The sequence below is a fragment of the Monomorium pharaonis genome, chromosome 9 (genome assembly GCF_013373865.1).
Source record: "Monomorium pharaonis isolate MP-MQ-018 chromosome 9, ASM1337386v2, whole genome shotgun sequence".
Classification (NCBI taxonomy): domain Eukaryota; kingdom Metazoa; phylum Arthropoda; class Insecta; order Hymenoptera; family Formicidae; genus Monomorium; species Monomorium pharaonis.
Genome location: NC_050475.1, coordinates 20138856 through 20161682, shown reverse-complemented (window position 1 = coordinate 20161682; position 22827 = coordinate 20138856). Strand labels below are relative to the sequence as shown.

Sequence of the window (22827 nt, the reverse complement as noted above, 5' to 3'; positions counted from 1 at the left end):
AGATATATCAATAATATACACATACATTCTTATAAATTATAATTTATAACTTTTTACTCTCTCTGTATCATTTCAATTTTCACTTGAAGTGAAGATTGAAATGATACCGAATGGAAGTTGCGCAAAATACTTGTTACTCTGAGCTTCGTGAATCGTTAACTGCGAGAACTGAAACTGCGATTATCACCGCTCGTAAAGAGATCATCGTATCATATCTGGTGTTTCTAACTTTACTTGTCACAACCGCAACTCGAATGATATCACCTACTACGACGCGCGAAACGATTCGCGTCGATCTAATGTCTGGCTTGGCTTAAATCTCTCCCATCATTGCGAATAAGGTGCAGACTGCGTAACAATATACGCCTTTGTTAACAAATTCAGAGCACCGTTTACCAGCCGACGACTTATCGTCGTCACGAAGTGTGTAACGCGTGATGAAAACAAAACCGGTAAATACGTTTTGCGTTCCCTTGTGGAAAAATACTATCGAACTCACGGGAACAACTATTAGAACCAATAGTGTACGATATTGGATTCGATTGGTTTTCCAATATTTTTTTTTTTTCAATAACTTTTTCATGAGTTTAATAATATTTTTCCCACAAGCGTCTTTTGTATTATAAAAAAATTTTCAATATTGTCACACGATTTTTTTATTTGATTAAACCTGACGATTTACGTTGATCTTGATAGACGAACTGCTTTTGCTTCACGAAATTCTAAAGCTTTGCAAAACGTATGTGAATCTAAACAACATTAGAGAAACAATGATGATAAGTTTGCGCTCCGATATCAGGAGACAATAGTTTACAATCTCCATCCGTTATTGTCGCGATTTCTATTGTGCGATTTTCATTGTGTGAATCACGAATATTTCTTTACAATGTGCGGCAATTTAATTTTATTATATAATTATATAATTAATTTTTTATTTATTTGAATCATAATTTTATGTCTCTCAGGGTATAAAAATTGGAAGAAAGATAACAATGAGTTAAATTATATAAATATTTATCGAGAGAGAGAGAGAGAGAAAATTGTATTCTTTATAAATGAAATATTTAATGATTTCTTTTAAACGGAACACGTGTAATCAGTTATTTAAGTTTTGTTTAGCAAAAAAATTAAATAATTAATGTATATCAGTTAAATTACATGTATTAATTAATGTATATTAGGTAAATTACATTAATAGTCTTGCAATCTGCAAGTTGAATTATAGATGAATTGTACATTGAATTGATTTTATTTGAATTATATTATTATACAATCAAAGCAAGTTTATTATCAAATTAAAATTTAAGCAACATCTCGATCGAGTGGAATTAATTAAAATCATTTTATACAACACCAACAAGTTTACGAATTTGTAAACGTACATCGATTTATTCATTAAAATCAATGTCAGGATATTCATGTAAATAGCATCAAAGTATTTCGCGGAAGATAACAATAAGTCAATTGATGCGCGACTTTGGCGCTTGATTTGCTGCATACGCAAGATTGCTATTGTCATTCATCGCAAGCAGGCGGATAACATTATCATCGCATTATTCTCCCTGACATGCTGCCGCAACAAGTAGGAGAGGACGCTTTATCAAATTCGCGTGATTAGCTAATTCCAATTATGGAGAAAGAGAGAGAGATAAAGAAAAACATATCAAAGTTAACTCTTTAAAAATAACATCTTATCGCTCGAGATATTTCTGTGAATGACGTACAAGTAAAAAGTGTTAGTAAATTTCCTTGTCACTTTAGAGTCATCCAAGCTTTTCGATTCGAGTCCATAATTCTAACGTTAATAACACGATATTTGTCCAGCGAGAGAAATTCTTCACCTTATTTTTATCCGTGCCGAGCATTTTAGCCACTCCCATAGCCGACGTGAGAAAGAATTCCCTCCGGAGGGCTTCGCGTTTATTAATAACTATCGAAGGCGAGTTGCAAAAATGGCACTGACATTCTAGAAAGAAGTCGAGTAGAAGAGGCAATTGTTTCTACTCCAACTTCAAAGATGCATACGCGGCTGCAGAACGCATACGCCGCAAAAAGCCATCCCCGTTCTCGGTCTCTCTATAAGGCGGGCTGCAACACGAGGTCACGTTTTTCTCGCTCTTTTCTATCGCTCGCTGCATTATTTACCATACCGTTATGTATTTAGATCGGCGCCGCGGTGTTTAGTTTGCCCGATATCGACGGTAATGGTTACGTGGAACGTCAAATATCTTTCTACGACAATTGGCCGATTTTTCAAAAAAGACGTAACCAGGCAAAAATCGAATATGGAAATTCGTTGCCCGAAATGTGGAATAAAAAGCGATGACGCTCCAAACAATAATTTATCTGGGTCAATTATTTTGATTGCAAAAGAAAAAACAATTCCGATGTAATGCCGAAATAAATCACTCACCGGAATTATTTTTTATTTAGGTTAATTGTTCCGGATAAAATAAGGGAGTAATATGTTTCCGCTTCTAGTCCGTGAAAATAGATTACCGTGTTGCAAAGTGCAATTTAATGTCAATGTAATTGAAATAAACGGACCTCCAGGTAAGATTTTTATTTGATCCGTGCGCTAAAATAATCCCTGTATACATGTATTTTGATGTAAAGGTTACTTTAGCATAGGGAGCGAATAAAAACCATACTTGGAAGTTACGTAAATAAATCGTTTTCGACTCACTTTACATTAATTTATAAATTTTATATTAAGTTTGTACAAGAAAACGTTAAAACTTTTTAAAATATATTTTGGAACATTGAATTCGAATCCGCTACCAAAAAATCCCAATTTTTAATTTGAATTTTTTAAATCTAATATGTAGCATTATTTCACATTTGTACATGGCATTGCACAGTATATCATTGCTTACGAAAATATTACGAAGTCCTTTTATATTATGTAAAAATGTCAAGAGGATTGTGTAAGACTAAACTAATTTAAACGATTTCTACTACGTAGACAATAGATTATTGGAAAGAAGGGTGGTACATCACATAATCGCTATCTATTTTTAATATATTACTTTTTCATATAAAAAGCACAAATTAAAGACTTTTGATTTATCTTCTAATTTTGAAATTATTGGAAAAATGTTTTCTTATATTTGAAAAGTCTTATGAAAATATTTTAATGACAGATTCTCAGGCTCGGTGTTGAAAAGTATTAAGTATGGAAACAGTCTGCGTTCTGGCACAAATCCTTATAGTGTTAAATATATCACTTGTATAATCCAATTTTCGCGCTTGAAAATTCTTTCTCCGGCCTCGTTATTTAGAGAGACGTACTGATTTTCATTGCCGTAATGATTGCTGTTTGCAGAAGTGCCTGACGACTCTGGACCTGACGTCTTTAGGAGTTGGCTCCTGCGTCGGGACAGGGATGTACCTTGTCGCAGGAATGGTGGCGCACAGCGTTGCCGGACCTGGTGTCGTCTTCTCATTCATTATCGCAGCCATTGCTTCCATTTTTTCCGGTGAGTAAGCACGTCTCCTTCCCAAGGGAAAAGAGAACCGTCGTTCTTCCGCCGCTGCTGGCAGAGTTGGCAAAGCTTCTCGCTTTGCCAACATCGCGCGGATCGATCACGGTGTCGTCGTATAGAATCATCAGAGTGCATTCATTTTCGAACGACTCACTTACACCGTCTAACGCCTGGCATTACAGGGGGACATATCGGAGAGATCGCGAGAGAATCAGTTTGGTTGCTCAAACACACGCGACCGGTCGCGAATTTAATTCTTTCGACGTTATCTGGCATCGGGTCGGCGACTCTATCAAAGTCGCTCCTCGCGATCATCGTCATCGTCGTCGTGGCCGCACGCGATTCCACCGGGTTATTACGCGGTGATTGCACACGTACCCGGGGCGCCGACTTTGCACGGTCCACGCGAACGGAATACGAAAGTAGGGATTTATTTCCGCCGCGCGATTCACAAACCCCGCGGCCGCGCGCGAGAAAGAAAGGGAGGGGAAGAAAGGGGGCGGGAAAGAATGAGGGTGGAAGTGGCCGCCGTTGCGGCGGTAAAGGGTCTTCCGACTATTTTTATGGACGATCAATTTAACGACGTGCCGACCGTATCATGTGGGTGTGATGTCAATGCTTCGACGACGACGTACGGTGGCGGCGGTCACAGAACGGATAATACCCCTAACTAGATACGATGATGTATGGCAGCCGCGCGTATAAGTAAATGTTTAATCGCGAGACCACTGCCCGAGTACGTAATATGTACGTCTCGAGTACACCTAATCCGTTTATATCTTAGCCTTCTTCGCTCAGGTTGGAAACGGGATTGTAATTAAGTGATATATGAGCGCAAACGTATATCGTGCGCAAGTTGTAACGATAATTGAAACTTTACACCCTGAGCAGTCAAATTGTCCGAAAGGTGCATGAAAGGTGCAAATGAAGCGTTTGCATGTAGTAAAGCGTAGCCGTATACGCGGCACGTGCGATCAAACGACGAGAGAAACACGAGAGGGAGAAGTTTCGCTAAAGTGTATTTAAAATTTACCTACATATAGATAAATAGTTTTATATTAAATTAAAATTATGATTCAGGATTAATTTATTTAGAGCGCCGTTAGGAACAACGATGGTGCAATGCTGCAAAAAGTTTTCACATTTTATTTAGCAGTTTACACGAAAAGAAATAGCTAAATATCAGTAAAAGTTGCCACATTCGTTCAGTTTAGCAGAGAATATTTTTTGTTGCAGCTACAATATCCCTATATTAAGGACGCACCTTAATCTCGCCATGACTATATTTTAGATTTCTTTATCAAGGTTGGTTTCTTTATCAAGGAAATAGAAAGTACCATGTAATCACTCTGTTGGTCCAGTAAAAATTATTTTTGAGACCTGAGACGTAACTAAATTTTTAGATATCTTGGCCAAATTGTTCTTTCCGTATACTCGAGAGGTCGAAATCCTTTGTGAAGTGCCCGACGTATTTCTCGCACGATCGTTATCGTGCAGCGGGGCGACGCGACGGTTCTCGATGTGAAACTTCCTCGCCTGGAAGCTCCGACAATTTCGGAGAGCGCGATAAGTCAGGTATCCCTCTCGCGCAGCAGCTAGAGCGCAGTAGACTCCGGGGGAATTTGTAGTCTGCGGTATGTGGCCGCAGATAAGAAGCTTTATTCTGCAAAAATATGGATTTGGGTGGCGGGATATATGATCCGGAAAATTCGTCTTCCACTGCCGGAAGACGTAGGAATCGCGTACATCAGCCGCGACGCCGCGGATTTAGACCACATAAACGCGTAATTCTGCAGAATCTCACGCAAACATCTTCAGCGCGATGCTATCGGACGCACGAATGGAGCATCATTACGAGGAGGCTTTGCGAGATCCAATCGAATCTGTAATATAAGCTGTCACATGATTCAAATACGTTTAAAGATAACTTTGTCGTAATTTAAAATTATATATATGAGCGGTTTCTTGTAAAAAAAAATTGTATTTTTAGGAAACGAAAAAATTTTCATCTTTAATCATTTATCGTATAAACGTATACCATTATTGTATAAATATATGGTAATTTTTCTTTGAATATATAACAAATATAAAAACAAAGTTTTACGCTTCGATTAAAAATTTTGAAGCTTTATTAAAAACAATAATTAAAAAAAAACAAAGTCGGTAAGCTTATTTGTTTTTTTTTTGCGGAAATGTGATATTTACTATTCATTTGTATTTTCCGTTTTTAATTTAATCCTTGCCAGAACGAAAAATTACTCACGTAATCATAACCCAGATTTTTGTAAAAATGCATTTATTATGTTTTTTTTAAGTTATTTATAGTTATGCATCTATAATATTCTCGTACGAAATTTATATTTTATGTAACAGGATATTTCGGTACGTAGAGCCTTCTTTTTTTATCTTTTCGTAGAAACTCTTAGAAATTGACACCAGCGGGACAATTAAAAACCGTGTCGGGAGTTGACGCGCTGTTGCGCCGCGAATAGTTTACTTTAACTATACGCGAAGAGCTACTTTACATTTACTTTGCAGGTACGGTTACAGGCGTAAGTACCGCACTGCAACGTGTTGGTCTACCGTTACAACCACTTTAACGTTCGACACCGAGCTCCCGTATCGATAACAGCTCGTCGGCTCGACGACCGTCCCGAATATCGATATCATTCTGCGGCACAGCGCGCGCAGAGCGCGAGAATATCCGTCAAAATGAAATTTACGATTCATCGCTGGCGGACCGATAGAACCGAGGGCTTTAAACGTCGCCGCGCCATAAACTGTGTCCCGTGCGTGCTGCAGGCGCGATATTTGCCGGCGGCGAAATTGCGAGGCACGGTTTCCACGGATACGGAGGCGATGAATGGACCGAACGTGTCTCAATCAGTCTTGTTTCGCTCGCGCCTGTATCGCTGATCCTTTTATCGTCTGTAATTTCGCCTGTGGTTTGTGTCCTCGTGAAGCAATTCGTTTGCCACTCACTGCGCTATTCGTCGCTTCGCCGAGTGAAGAGATTGAGAAGGATACTAACAAAGAAAGACCGTCAATATGCCTCTCTCCGATCTAATAGAACTTGATGGATTTGTAGAGGAGGATAAAAATGTTCGATACTCAATAGAATTTTTTTTTATTCGCGGCAATCAAATATTAAGAGATGATATCAGCCCTCGAAAATCGGTAAAATATTATTTTCGTTTTTTTTTTTACTTTAGCAAGTGTAATTTTCAAAAGTCGATGCATTTTGTGTATTTATGAAATTACGTTTTATTTAAAAGTTATAGCTAAAAATAAAAATTTGACCGCTTTTCGAGGAATATCGAGGAATTTCGATTTCATGAGACGTGCTTGGTAACGAAAATAGATATTGAACTTTTACTTTGTCAAATTCACAAATTTTATTCCATTTTGTAAAAAGAAGATGTTACCATTGTATTGTTGCCGTTTTTCCGCGATGCTGATTGCTTCTCTCGCTGCGCTTATTTTGTTGCGAGAGTAACTGTCATTGCGATTGAATTTTAACAGCTGTCAAATTTGTATAGATGGTTATCTATACAATTATCGTTGTAGTTTATTTTTTAAAAGTAAAAAAATGGGTTTGAGCGCAGGATTGACGCGGCATAAAAACCTTTCTTCCTTCTCTCTTTTTGTAATTGGGAATAATTTGCAACATCTTCCTCCTCTCTTTTAGTAATTGGGAAAATTTTATTTTAGATTTGTTCTCTTGTTGCGATAATTTTATGAGAAGCTGTCATCAAGAACTTAGCAAAAAATTAATTGTATACACAATTAATTATATAATTATATAATTATTATTGCAATTTATTTTCAAAAAATAAAAAAGTAACGTGCGCTTGTAATTTTCTAGTATTAAATATTAAACGTTGTTATTTTATAAAATTGAAGAGAAATTTAAAGAATCTTTTCGTACAAGTTTTTTTAAATTTGCGGAAAGAGCAATTGGTCCAAAAAAGTTATTTTATTATAATTGATAACCCTCGCGAAGAAAATATACGCATGAATTTTTCTATGAGTTTTTTCCATGAGTTAAGAATAGAAAGGTTCAGCTGCATTATATACGTACTTTCTTATTTTTAATTGACATAATCGAATAGGTAAACTGAGATAAGTTTTTGCAGGCGTCATTGCTTTTTGTCATAATCTTCTATAAGTAATCCTGGAATAAATGCCAGATACATTAATATGTTGAATAAGAAAGAAGCGCGTTGCGATCGTTATCTCGTTCGCGACCGTGCTCTCGATAATTATCGATCTAACGTAGAGCTGTAATTAGTCCGGGTATTCAGGGATCGATACCACGCGCGAATTAATGGCAGGATTAAAGCCAGGGCACAGCGTGTCGCAGCTTGTTGTTTAATTAATTCGTTGCGTCGCTAATAGGTGAATGTCGGCTGGCACTATCGTTAGGGCACAACGCGGTAATCATCGCTGATGTTGCTACTGTAATAATCTCGGAATCATCGATGTCATCGGACATCGGAAGTGGCGCGTCTCGCGATCGCATATTATTGCGAAAAAAATCCCTCGTCAAAGGGGGTTTGTAGAGTCCTAGCAAAAAAAAGGAAATATTTTTCAACTTTATATAAAGCTTTTACTTAAAAAGATAAATTATGTTCTTGAAACTATGGATATTTATTTGATCAATTTGAAGTTTATTCGATTAATTTGAAATTTTTTAATAATTCTTTTAATAATACTAATAGGCATCTTGGTTCATGCAGGATTTTTCATTTTTTTTTTTCAAGCTGTAACAAAAAGAAGGAACAAGTTTTTTGAGAAAATGCATTTTTTTAATGCGTTCAGTTTCGAAGAAAAATAAAATTAATAAATATTTACTTCTATCACTTCGTGAACTGAAAGTGACAAGTGCAAAGAAAAAAGTTGCTTATTTGTTAATTTCAGATAGTTTTTTGAGTCTAAATCATGTCTGCAGGTACGCGAGGAGATTGCGATTACTGTTTATTTAGGACGTCATTATTATTTATTTTCAAGTTTATTTTAATTTTGCATCTTACTTTTGTAAATAAAAATACTTATTTTTAAAATAGATAACACATTGTTTATTTATCCATTTAAATAAAAATGTTACACGGTAAAATTCACAATTTTGCGCGTTGAAAAACATTTTTCGATTTGTTTACAGTTTAACTCATTAATCAAAGGCGAAGTGCACGAATTAAAGGCAGATTGACGGTTTTTTGCATTCTAGCTTTCTACTGGCAAATTATTAATCATATTTGTCTTTCTTATGTTACGTTCTCTTTCCATCACAGTAATAATAGACGTTCGAGGAAAGCTTCTGGATATACACGAGAAACAGTCTTTACACTTCTCGTCGTTCGATAACCGCGAAAGTAGAGACTTTCGCTTCCGCGAAAAAAAAAACAAGTTTTGCCGTTGCCTTTTCTTTTCTTAGACCTCGGCGGCACATTTTGCAATAATACCGCGACATATAAATGTCGGGTTTAACATCAATGGAGACTAGATTTCTTTAACCTTGAGTTCGCGCGACCGTAACAGAGCTAACGGTTGACGTCAAAGGTAACGGTTGTCAGTTTATGCAGGGATGAGAAAGAAATCAGGGCGTGCGACGTTCTCCTACCCTGCTCTGCGCGTAACAATACGTTAATATCGTTGAATTGGAAAGACAGCATCCGTCTCTGGAAAGACGTGAGCGGATTACACGGGTGCCGGTGCATCGCTTGGCCGAGAAATCTCTCCCGTTCAATCCGCGCTGAACTATCGTTTAATCAGTCGGTTATCGATGCATGGTGATCGGTAGCGATGGCGAGTATTCTGTCACGCCGCAGCGTGGAAACGAGTAATCCGCTTTAGACAGTAACGGGAGAAAAAACCAACGAATTCGGAGGAATCGAAGTTGCCGCATGGTTGACTGTGGAAAATCGTGAAATCTGTAATCGACGAAAAGAACAAACCGTCGAATTTTCGCTTACTTCTTTGCATTTTGTTGTTTATTCTATATACAGAAAAATAAAAAATTATCACCGACAATTATTGTTATGTAACCAAGAATATAAAGTTACTACGAATTTTTAAAGATGGTGAACAATGGTTTTTTAAGTTTTAAATCATTAAGAAACACCTGATTCTGATTACAGTTATTTGACTAAAATTTGTTGTTGACTAATTTTCTTTTAGTCAAATTAGACAGGAAATAAAAATATGTTTAAACCCAGAATTGGAATTTTTTAATTACTATTTTAACTATTGGTATCAATCATGTTGTGCTTTTTAGATGACTACTATAATATTAAAATAAAAATATATAGGTGAAATTTAATATCAATTCAAGTTCTTTAGGTTTTATATTTCTGCTTGATATACGAGAAAATTGTTAATTAATTTTTTTCTACACTGTCTATATCGCGTATCAAACCGTGATCGTTCGATCACGCGTTTCATTCATTCGACATTTGACCTCGCGTGGGCTTGGGTGACGCAGATGCCATTTTCTGAACGATTTCTCGTTGCCCTCCCCACAGTCCACTCGATATTCTCGTGTGATTCATTGTCTTTTTTTTTTTCTCTCTCGGTGTGATTACAGGGGCGTGTTACGCCGAGTTTGGAGTACGAGTGCCTCATACGACCGGCAGCGCTTATATGTACAGTTACGTGACAGTAGGCGAATTAATAGCATTCATTATTGGATGGAACATGGTGCTGGAGTACCTTATAGGTACGAGTGCGTGTGCGTGCGCCCTTAGCGCCTGCCTGGACGCGTTGGCGAACGGTGCTATTTCCAAGGGGGTAGCCGAAAGCGTTGGCACCATACTCGGTAAGTATCTCATTTCAAATACCGCCCACGCATGCAAACTGTCGATTAACTCAGACAAACAAACTTAATTGGCAGATTTTGCCGAGAGAAAAAAAAATACATCTCTGAAAATACATCTCCGTGGTAAATTAATGTAAACTGTCATTTTAAAAAAAAGTCTTGTTTTACGAAACGTTTCGCGTATTCGTGATATTACATTTAGAATTCTGCATAAAACGTCTCTTCAATATGCCCTGTATTTGATATCTTCGCTCTACATTATATCAGTCCTAGAGTGCTACTGTTTTAAGTTCAGTTTACAATTTTTGTTATTAAAATTTTACAGTTTGAAATAATATTTAATAAGATTTTTTTACATTGAAATAATTCAGTCAGCCTATAAATTAGAAAAGAAAGACTCCCAACAAAATTCTTTTACGTGGGTAAATTTTCATCTAGGATAATGTTGAAGTAAGTGAAATACGAGTGTATTCTCTAGGGTTATAACATTCGGATATATCATTTTTGAAACGTCCTATATGCCCACCGTGGTCTTGGACGTTTCTTCGCGCGAGAGTGAGCCTTAAAGTTTCTCTTCGCTCGTAAAAGCGTAAAACGACGAGTCATAGTCGTCCCGGCGTCCGCATCGTCGTCGTCGTCGTCGTCGTCGTCGTCGTCGTCGGGTGCGACGTTGTAGAAATTTACGGGCGGACTCCCATTTTTTCTCACCGAGAGTTTAGCGACGTGAGTCCTTCGTCCCCAGGCTCGATCACGAAACGCTCTCTGTGCATTCCTTTGCAGTAAGGCGACAGCAAGAGCGATCGATGACACGGCGGATACATCACGCGTGAACGATACTCATTTACATCCGCGGAATTCGCAAATGAAATCCTCACGTAGCTTGTGATCGATAAAAAAAGAAAAGAGAGAAAAAGAATCCGCTTTACATCGCGAGAGAAATTTAAAAAAATATATACATATAATTTAATTTCTTTTAATATACAAAAAATCGAATGAAAAAGTAACTTTTTGAATAATCAGATTATTCTTGATGGTTTCCGAGTTACTCGAGAGTTTTGATAATCGAAAAAAAGCCACGCGCTGATCTCTGATCCCGGTGATTAAAGTCGACTGCCTTCTATATCCCTTGACTTTCCTCGCGCATAAGGCGAGTGTGAATGGGATATCCTCCCATTAATCTCGCCGATGTCGCGTCAGATAATTAGCGACGATAGCTCGAGCGAAAGACTGTTTGCACGGCAAACAAAATACGTACACCTCGCAGGTATCGGGACGACGATACGCCAGCTGAAATAACTGTTAATTAAAAAAAAAAAATCTTCACGCTCAGCCGAGTTTAATTCAATTTTCTAAAGCGAATTAATTTGCTGAACATGCTTCTCGTCGACGTGCAAAAAAGGGGGGAAAACGCGCGACAGCCAACCTGGACGTCGCGCGCATTCTCCGCTTTCCCTGTTAACCGACAGGGCTTACACACCGGAGCGTCCAGGTCGTACACCTGACCTTAATTTTAACGGCAGATATTTTTTATCAAACTTGGAAGCGAGTTCGTCTGAAAAACGGAAAATTTAGACGGAAGCAGTGTGTCTCTCGCAGATGTTTAACATTTAAATTTATTAATAACACTAGTTTACAAGTATTTGTGCAGATATAAGACTGTTAGTTTAACACTGAGCTCAAATCAGATTCTCTTTTTTAAGTACAAGAAAAAAACATTTTTCTCCACATACAGTAAAGTTTTACTAAAGTTAAGAGAAATTAGAAGTCTTGAAAAATTAATTTGCGTTTTTTATACAAAAAATAATTTAAATAGATAAATTCAGCGTACCAGAAATAATTTGTATTGTCATTATCACCAGTCAGTGTTACCGACACGTTTAAAGATTCGAATGTATCACTAAAAAGTACGTTGAAAAAATTGTTTCCTTTTTTTTTGCATTAAATTACTGTAAAATTTGTGAACCAGTGTAATTATAATGCACCATAAAATTAAAACTCGGGATATTTTAACGAACGACGCTGAGCATATCTCGCGCAAATTTAATTTGATCAAAAAAAGATCGAAAAACCTATTATTAACCTCGAAGGGTTTCGAGACACACGCTCCAAAAGGGGAAGGTTCTGGGATTCGTTTATTAATTTACGACACGCACGGCCACCAGCAGCGAAACAAATCGATCGCGCATACGAGCGCAAATTGTAGACCATTTAATGCGGATAATTCGCGTCATGTGTCCGTTTTATGAATATTCCGCATTCAGCAGCGCTTCGTAGCGACATTAAGCCAATATTCTCTAATATGGATGTCGATGTTTGCGAAGAGCATATCTGGAAAACGCCGTGAATTTTAGTTACTCTGTCGATCGAAAAAACCCGTTACTGTGCTACGAAGACAATAGAACGTATAATTGGAGGTTTTCTAATAACGAAAAAATTTTGGAATGTGAAAAAATAATGTTTTGTCGTTTTGCGAGAAAAGAAAGGAAAATTTCCTTTATCACTCCGTGATTTCGCGAAACAAGCAACGCACAAGTTTTGACGTACATGTCGTACAATTTACATACAGTTTACTTACGATTTAAGCCATTACGGATTATGTTACGTGTTACATGGCGTTTAAGTTGCCACGTTAAGAGTAATGTTACAGAAGACTTCCCTTCCGTCCGTTTTCCAGAGATCCATCGAAATTTTTCGCGCGCTCCAATTCCCCCGGAATTTCTTGACGTCTGAATTTCTATACGCGGCGCGTTGTTAGAGAGAAGTCCGACATTACTCTCCCTCTTTCTCTCGTCCGAGGAGAACGATTCAAGAGCGACGTGAGTGATTTTTCGTGTTACGAAAACGCTGTCTGTTTGAATCAGCCACCTTCTATCAATCAATTTTACGAGTAATTCACGGGGGGATATCTCCACCGCGTTTTCGTTTCGCGCTAGTCCCTCCACTCTCGAGGATTCGGAGGACCGAAGTGCGTACATCTATTTCCATTGATTTTTATCGTCGCCATAAATCGATATCTCATTATCGATCACGAGGTAAGTCGCGTCGATGATGCACGTGTGTGGACTGTAAATTTTATCGCGTGCTGTCCGCGTTTTGCCGCGGCAGCTTGTTAAACCCGTACACAATTAAAAACATAATATCCCTCGCCGGAGCTCAACAATAATTAATACGAATTCGGTGTTATTGAGTCTAATTAATTGCCCGTACGGCAGATCCATTAAAGGGCGAATAAAATAAATGTTTTTCGACATTCCCCCCGCGTTCCTCGCGATTAATAAATATCAATTGAACGTTAGACGTCATTGATTTTCATTATTATATTCGCGATCGATATTAATAGAATACTATAACGCCGAGCGTAATATCGTCTCCTTTATGACGTATTTGCGTGCAACATGTTGCGTCCGTGACAATGAGTAGTAAACTGAAACTTTCGAAAGCTTCTGTAATGAAAGTAATGCCAAACAGAAAAATTTATTAAATACAGATATTCGCGGCGATGGTATCATTGTTGTTAATTAACGTACATCTTGCGTTTTTGCGGAGAAAAAAAGTTTAATTAAACGCGATATTGTTCTCTCTCTCTCTCGATGTCTTTCCGGTGCAATCAAGGAGCTCCATGTAAGAATGAACTTTTATGATATTAACGTACATAGCGTTATGAGAATACCACACGTCCCATAAATTTCGTTCGCGTTTCAGAAACTCATAAGAATAAGACGGGCGAGTTTCATCGGTTTTTTTTAATACACGACACGCGAAAAATGTTAACACTGACCCCGTTCACAAATTCTGTCGGTGCTTTCACGTTCCGCGAAAGGATGTGCTCTTTCGGAATTTGACGCATGCGAGATGATACATGGAAAATTACACTTGAATATACTCGATTAAGTCGGATACCTCTACACGCATGCCTTCCTACGCAAGATGTAAAGGAGGTCACATCGTAATTTTGTTAAGATATCTGTTTGGCTTAGAGAAATAACATTAGACACCTTTAGAGATACAATTTTAACGGTCAAATATACTTGAAAATGTCGATAAACTATTTATAATTTAGATCTATTTCTTTAATATCAATATTGCAATATTGAAAGAAAAGTGTTTGGTGTTTCGTGACTATAATTGAATGCTAAAATAATTATTTAGGAACTTTATGTTTACAGTCATTACTGTTACAATATTAGTAATAATAACAATGTGTTACAATAGCAAAAAACTCAATTATTATAATTAAAATATATTTGGCATTGAAAATTATTATAAATTATATTTATATAAGCTATATATAATTCCAATTACTTTTTGTAAGTATAACACATGTATGTATGTTATTATTACTAACATTTTATAACGGTAATAACCATAAAAATATAGCTCCTAGCTATAGTTATTTTAATATTAAATTGTAGTAAGAAATAACAAACATTTTCTTTTCTCAATATAATATTACCTTAAAGGATTATGTTTAGAAGTTTTATGCTTATGGTTATTACTGTCATAATATTAGTAATCATAACAATGCGTTATAACGACTAAAAGTTGGATTACCATAATTTAAATGTAGTTGGCTTCCAAAATGATTATAAATTATATTTATGTATACAAGCTATACATAATTCCAACTACTTTTTGCAACTATAACACATGTGTATATTATTATTACTAACATTATATAACGACGATAACTATAAAAATAGAGCTTCTAGCTACAGTTATTTTAATATTCAATTATAGTAAAAAATAGCAAATAGTTTCCTTTCTCGGTATAATATTACCGTAAAGGATTAATATTAAACATCTTTGAAGGATATTAGGGGAATGATATAATGATGAGCGTTTTGCTCGGGTAATGTTCTGGAAGCCGAAATTATTAATGGTTCGGTGTGCAAAGGGGTTGGCTCCCTTTTATCAAACTTCTTTGTACAGGCGTGTCGCGGCAACGAGGAAAAGTTTCACTTGCCATCAGTGGAGATAGAGCGGATGCGCCGCGGCAGCGGCGGCGGCCGCAAAACCGGTCAACCTTAATTAACTTTTTCTCGCGCACCGCGCAGGAATTTGCAGATGAGTTTGCAACGCGCGACAACCGGCCGTTACGCGCGCGCGTCCGCGGAATTCGAGTGTCGAGAGTTTGGTCGGATTCATTTCGAAAAAAATATTTACGGAACGATGAAAGTTTCCGCGACCAGGCTGTTCGGTGCAATCGATACGGATGGAACGACGTAATTCGCGACTCGATTGAAATAACACGACGAATTCGCGCGTGGAAATTGGCCGTCATTCGGAATTGGCCGGGTTTGGTTGGCTGAATGAGCGTGAAAAAAGTAGAAGTATATATCACACGAGAGCCATCAACGGACGCCCTCTCTTCTGCAAACCGCCCGTAAACATCTTGAGGATTTTTTTCCCTCGGAAATCTTTCGCGTTAATACGATACCGCGCGGTTAGGGTTTGAGTTTCCCTTGCGGGAGCGTGTTTCTCCTTCGTCGCGGAACGGCCCTGGATCGTAACAAGTCACGGAAACAACTTCGGGATCCCGAACCAGCCTCCCCGGAGTTTATCCCCCGAAAATCCCGCTAATCCTCGTGATTTCGTCGATCCCGACGCGCGACTCTAATCCGCTGCGTAACCGTAAGCTCGCGTGTCGTGGTTTGGTTCACCGTACACGTGTAATTCGTCAAGTTCGCACGTTCCGCGCGTAAACCTAACACGGATATCTCTGTCCGTTTTGCGGTCGGTATGCACGCTGCACGTTATAGCGAGAGCACGTATAGGGGGACGTATTGCGGATCTGGAGAAACGTCGGGCGGACGAGAGAGGAGCGAGCGGGGGATTAAAACGATGGAGTTGCGGTAGAGGAGAGTCCGAGGGGGCTGGATGGCGGGCAGGCCGGGCGGAGGAGAGCGGACAAAAGCATGAGGGGGTGCGAGAGGGGCGCTTGCGCGGATGAGACTCTGGCACCTGTGGACCCTCATCGATCCGAACCGGTTCGCGAACACCACACGCTCCGACGCTCTTTAACCTGTCCACCTAGTCGCCGAGGCCAACCCTTCCCGTTTTACCCTTCTCCCCCCCCCCACCCTCTCCCCTCTTCCCCCGTGTCATCTTCGTACTTTCGCAATTGTCCGTCTGCCATCGCGATCTTTTCGAGACGAAAATCCGAAAATCCCTTGAGATCGTTTCTTGACCCGAGGACTCGTCTTATTGCTAGATTAGATTGTAGCGATTTCGAATTTGATGCGAAGACGTACAACTGGACGGATGGATTTTAAACCAGAATACACAAACTTTTACTCAAAGAGTCGCGTTTCCAAGATTAATATTGTTGTCCAACGTATAGAGTATATTTTCGCGGGGTGAAGCCGGGAGATTTATCGTCGACACGTGTTCTTTCTGCGATGATCGATTCGGCGCTTCGTTTCTTTGTTCCCGCCAGTATTTATATCTCTCTTCGAGAGAGAATGAAGTCTGCGGGTGAAACGGGCTTCGCGCTCAGGGCGAGGCGAGAGATACGGTAAGTACAGGCTCGTGGCGCACGGCGCTACCTCGTAAAATTATTCCCGACGACGCTGTTCTCGCGATCGTTAACCGGCAGTTAAGGGGGGGAATACTTAATCAGGACTCTAGTTTCAGCTTATGCGACGTATGCCCGACGGCGTATCATTGTAGATAACGGTATCATTGAACTTATCCAATAATAATGCCGTCGTGCTCGTGCGAAAAGTGTCACAGTTACTGGAGCACGCCAACGTTAACGTGACAGTTTACAGCGGAGCGTACGGAGAGATATCGGAGAGATCGCGCGTTTTGTTCGATTATATACTTCCGTTGCGCCGGGAGAGTCACCGATAGGGCTCATCGGGATCCAAGCGAGACGAAAAAAATACAGGCTTGCACATATAATTTTCACATATTGTTTACGTTACGTTTGCGCGAATCTTTTTTATGTAAACACTAACGAGCAAATTAAATTACTATAAACTGTATAACAGAACAACGTAATTAATTTCGAGATTGTTAACATACCTGGTTTTAATATTTTGATAAATTAAAAATATATATGTTAAAATTAGAAAGCAGAGCATAAATGCACATTGGCTTTATGTTGAGGCAAAATTTTTTTTAGAATGTAATCAAGTTGAAAAATTCAGTCGAGCGAACAACTTTGTTTCTCTCAGTTGCAGATTATTTGTATTTTACCCGTGAACGTCCAGCTCTGAGAAAAGAAAAATTCAGTCTTCGCTCGCGAGAGAACAAGCCCTGTCGTCGGGTGTCCGTCTTACGTGCGCCGTTATCGACTGCGTTGTGCTCGCGGACGGACGCAACGCTCCGCAGGCGAACCGAAGCCGCTCGATATCGAGGACGAACCGACGACGACGTGCAAGCATGCAACCCCATTTCGCGGAGATAAATCCCGTGGCGTCCGTATTGCCGCGATTACGCGTCGGTCGCGCGCGATCGACATTCCCCGCCGCGTGGATTTCGCATTCCTTACCGCTCGTCTTTCCGTATGTCGACACCATCCACGAGGAAATTCCCTCGTCGCGGGGACGCGCGTGTCTGATCCATGGAACGAAATACTACTCGTGGCGCGTCCTCTCATCGAGCACAACTGATCGTTAGATTCTTCGTGACGTTCGGCTCGCCCTGTAACTTTCCTGAGCTTTGATGTCTCCGGCTACAAGGGAGGAAGGGTCTCCCCTTCGATATCGATATCTTTTCTTTTAAGGTTCTCGATAGCCTGGAGTTTTCAAAGCTTATCCCGCCTATGTAAGTCGTACACTTCAATATTTCGATCTTTTCATGCGGAATCGCCCTCCGTTTGAGAGAATCTAATGAGAGGATAACGAAAGGGGGTGAGAGCGTAATAATTATATTCAAAGAAACGCCGTAAGGGCGCAATATTTTTTTAAACAACCAGTTAATTAAAGCTGACGAGCTGTCGAGAGCCTTCGTTTTCCGCGCGCTCGAGGACGCGTTTTAATATTTAACAGAGGGCGAATATTTACTTTGCATATTTATTTTGTCGTTTTTAAAATTCACGTTTATCAATCTCTCATTAATTCGCAATGATAATTAACGCTTAAATATTTGGAATGAATGGGACAGGCGATATTCCGAGGATTGGCGTTTCGAAACTTAATTACTTCGTATTTGCACCGCAAAATTCGCCACGTTATATTTATACGTTAGCGTATGCGTTTATCCCGTGCCTGTCCGTGCATTCGATCGCGGTCTTTCAATCGGCAGCGCGCGTTTTGCGCGTTGCTCGACGATAGTGTATTTGCATACGAATGTAATGCGTTTGCCGACGTGTTGGGAGATCGACGAGCAAAGGAGGTGATCGCCTGAGCGATCAAAACCCGTTTGATTCGCCCGAAAATTGTCTCTTTCTTGTTTGAACGGGCGCGGAGAAGAGGGACAGAGCTGTGCATCTCAAAGGAAATAAATCAGCAACGGGAATCGTCGAATCGGGATCGAACGCATTCGCGTTCTACGCTCGTGAAGGATCGCGAAAACGCCGGATTATTTCGCCCCGCGATCCTCGCAGGAGAAGCCGTCGCGACGTCGGGGCAAATTAATCAGCAATCCCTCGAAGAAGAGCTTCGCCCGAGCGGATTGTTTTCTTCTGCTTTAAATAATGCGGCAATCTTTATTCATTGCGACGCGATTTAAGTCTCACCTATATATTACGAATCGGAAACGCCGACGCAACGCGACCGCTTTCCTTCGCGAGAAGAACGGGAAGACCACGCTAATACGAGTTTAACGGGAATTCATTCTATGCCTCGAGAATATTCATTCGCATTGCGAAATGAATTTCTATACGGCGGGCGCGGCTTTTTTTCTCTTCCAATTCTTCTTGCACAGAGTCTCTCGACTCTGAGAGCACTTGAACGAGAGCAACGTGTTTTCCGCGGGAAAAAAGTCGCTTTTTTCCTCCCCACTCGAGAACCGCCCGATTATCTCCGACCGCATGAATTAACGTTGGTTCTCTCCGCTTGTTGGAGAATATCCGCTTCGGGTTTCTTCCGCGTCTGGCTGTCGCGCGAACATCGTGCTCGAACGAAGCGGATGGGAGGAGATCCGAGGAGTAATTTGACAAGCGAGAGTCCCGGGGGATTTAGATGCTTATTTTTTTGTACGTTAGCGAGTACGAAGGTTTTTGCCGTTCGAACGTATCGTAACGATCGTAACGTATCGTTCGCCAATACATCAGCTAGCTAGTTTCCGGTCGAAAGTTCCCCGCCACGAAACGTCGATAAAATTAACGGTCCGTTAATTCAGTCCCGTTTGTTTCGCGAATCTTATCCGCGCGTTAAAAAATAAAACGGTGGTCTAGAATCGTACACTAAAAGGAAAATATTTTTTTGCTGTTCAGTGGCTCCCGACTTGATTCCAGAGGATTTTCCTTTGATATATGGTCCCGAGAAGATGTTTTAAAATTTAGCGGAATATCCTCTAACCGTGAGACTGAAGATTGCAATCCTCTTCTTATTTTAAGAGTCTGTACGAATTATTATACATAGTAGAATATTCTACGGACGAATTTACTTTTGATTATAGATGACGCATTCACTCTTTTGTAAAGGAATACATTTTTAAAGAGGAATACACTTCATGGAAGATTTATTGCTTGGAGGAAATGCTTAAAGAAATTCCTCGTTTGAGTAGAATATCTTTTTTAGATGTTATATATAAGGAAAAAGCTATGTCGTGAACTAAATTGGCATGCTCGATGTATTATCGACGTGAAACATATACATGCACGCCACGTTTGCACAGCTTACGTTCAGTTACAATTTTAGCCCACAAAAATTGGGGTAAATTGGCAATTAAACTTCGTTGATGCGAGCAAAAAGTATTTTATTAAGGACAATAGCACATTTTCGAGCATCAAGCGTCTCACTTTTGTCTGCATTGTGAAAAGAGATTCTCTGCCATTCTTGTTTTTCGAAATCACGGTTGTTCGAAAGCGATTACCAGATTTTTTCCACTATTCGACATGTAATGACGATCACGACGATAAGTTTTGCTGAAACTTCGAATCACGTTCGTTCCAGGACAGCCGCCAGATTTTCTCGCGTTCGTCATCACGATACTCATGATGCTGCTGATGGCGGCGGGGGTGAAGAAGTCGCTGGTGTTCAACAACGTGCTGAACGCCATCAATCTCGCCGTTTGGGTCTTCGTGATGACGGCGGGCATGTTTTACGTGGATTCCAGCAATTGGTCCGAGCACGACGGTTTTCTCCCCCACGGCTGGAGCGGGGTAAGTGCAGCGTCTGTAACATCAAAGAGAAACGTTTGCTCGTTTCGCGCGAAGTCAAACGGGACTGAGGAATTTTGCAAGTAACGAGGCAATAAAATAATAAATGCATAAAATAAATTGAAAGGTAACGAGAAACTCCGGGAAAGATGTGAATTCCGATAGGAGGTCGATTAAATCGCGAGACAGCTTTACGATTTCCATTTCGAAACGAAAAACAAATATCTCGTTCATTTGCCTTACACACACAAATTACATATAAATAATCCCGGGCACAAAGGATTTGTTAAACAATAGCGATTCGCAACGTCGCCCGGTATTAACGCCAGCAGCCTTTGTCGCACGGTTCTCGGAGCGCGGGATAACGAAAAGAAGAAAAAAAAAAGCAATGAGAGGCTGGAGACAGGATGAAAAAGCCCTCTCGGCTGAAGCCCTCTCGGCGTGTCTTTTTCCAGCTGCTTTCAGATCCGGCCGCCGCCGCCGCCCTCCTTTCGCCCTCGCGCCCGTGCTCCCAATGCCAGAAACAGAGACGGAGTCGCATACCGCGGTATTTTGATGTTTGTTTAAGGTATTGAGAGGCCATCATCGATTTCTCCAGAATGAAAAAGAGGAGGAGAGATATCGGTGCCGACTGAGTCGGCTTTCGGGAAACATTTTTATCCCGGCGCCGCGAGCATTCTTTCGACGGCGGGGAAATTAATAGTGAAAATTTTATCTCGCCCTTTTACATAAGTACTCACCGCGTTTTCTACCGTCTTATTAAACAAGGCGAATGAATGCCGTTGGGGGAAGATTCCGAGTAATCCACGCGATTCCGGTCCGAGGAATTCTCCGGTTCGCGGCTTGCGACAGTTATGCGGGACAATGGCAAACTTGTTGCACCAAGTCGGCCCGACGACAGTTGTGTACCGGGAAAGGACAACGATCACGTGGAGGGTGTAGAACAACGACGCCGGAAAGTGCATCGCGTAGCACGAACGCGACGGGTCGCGACGACGACGGTACAATCGATAGCGCGCGACGGAGCCCTGGGATATCGGGCGACATGCCGTTCAAATAACTATCAGAAGAACTAAAGAGAGAGAGAGAGAGAGAGAGAGAGAGAGAGAGAGAGAGAGAAAGAGAGAGAATGGAAGGACCAGCGAAGAACGAGTGAGCCTGAGTGCACCGCTTGAATTTCCGTTTGCACGCCGGGGAATGTAGGATGCTTATCTATGAAGCCGTCCTAGATAGCGTGGGCGAATTCGACTCGACTTAACGTAATTTAGTGTGAATCGATAGTATCAACTATTAACCCCGGAGACCATCCTCGCGTATATTATTTATGTAATAGTCACGTGGAGAGGAAGTGAAGTATTATACAGGAATGGGAAGAGATATTCTATTTATCAAGTGCGAAAAAGAACAGGTTATCCGCAAAATTATAAAGCAGGATGTATGAATATAGAGACGTTAAATGTAATGGCGTACGTTAAGCGTAATAGTGGCTCGCGTGCATATACAACCGAAAAATTGCTCGGCGGATCATCAAGTATAATACAGTACAAACCATTAGCGTTGCACCCGCGGTGTTGTGCGGAAAAGATGCGCGCTTCTCACAATCAGGGTAGAGGGGAGAGTGCTCCGTGCCCCGCGCTCAGATCATTCTCATCCCCTCCCCCTACCTCCTCACCCTTCGTTCCGCCGCGCCAAGAATAATAATTCGTACGCTTCGCGCGATCCCAAGGGAAATAAATTAAAAACCTGTCCGAACCAGGTTTTTCCTGTAAAAAAAACGGATCCGCAATCCCCGGCGTTTCGTCCCAAGCCGATCTCTTTCTCGCTCCCTATGTACACCCTCTGTCTCACTGTTCCTTTCTTTCACTCTCTTTCCTCCCTTGTTTCCCGCCACTGGCGTTTATATCGCGCCCCGTTGTTGGAAAAAATTCGACGTGTTTCACGACAACGGCTCCGCGCGCATTTGCTCCACCATCATCAGACATTTAAATTCCCTTTAACACAATTTTTTATTTTACTTTATATTATATATATGAGACGACAAGTAATTATCCGAGTTTAAATAATACGCGACTCTTTGCTCTTTGTATTTTTAGATTCGTAATTTTCTACTTACATTAATATTTTTTTTTTTTTACCCCTTCCCTCCCCTCTCTCTAAAATTTTATAAGTATTTCCTATTACAATAATAGTTATGTATTTTTTATCATTTTGTATGTTTTTACAATTTATTATGTGGTAAAAATACTATCTACTTATTG

At 40.2% G+C, this 22827-nt stretch overlaps 1 protein-coding gene across 2 annotated transcripts in view; it reads left to right on the top strand.

Moving 5' to 3' along the window:
* Window positions 1-22827, top strand: part of LOC105838773 (cationic amino acid transporter 2) — a 90977-nt gene that overhangs the window by 44829 nt on the left and 23321 nt on the right. For both annotated transcript variants that reach the window (XM_036292262.1, XM_028193457.2), the window contains 3 exons: window positions 3326-3479; window positions 10069-10299; window positions 20364-20572. In XM_036292262.1, coding sequence (XP_036148155.1) covers window positions 3326-3479; window positions 10069-10299; window positions 20364-20572 — 594 coding nt within the window. The remainder of the gene's footprint in view (window positions 1-3325; window positions 3480-10068; window positions 10300-20363; window positions 20573-22827) is intronic.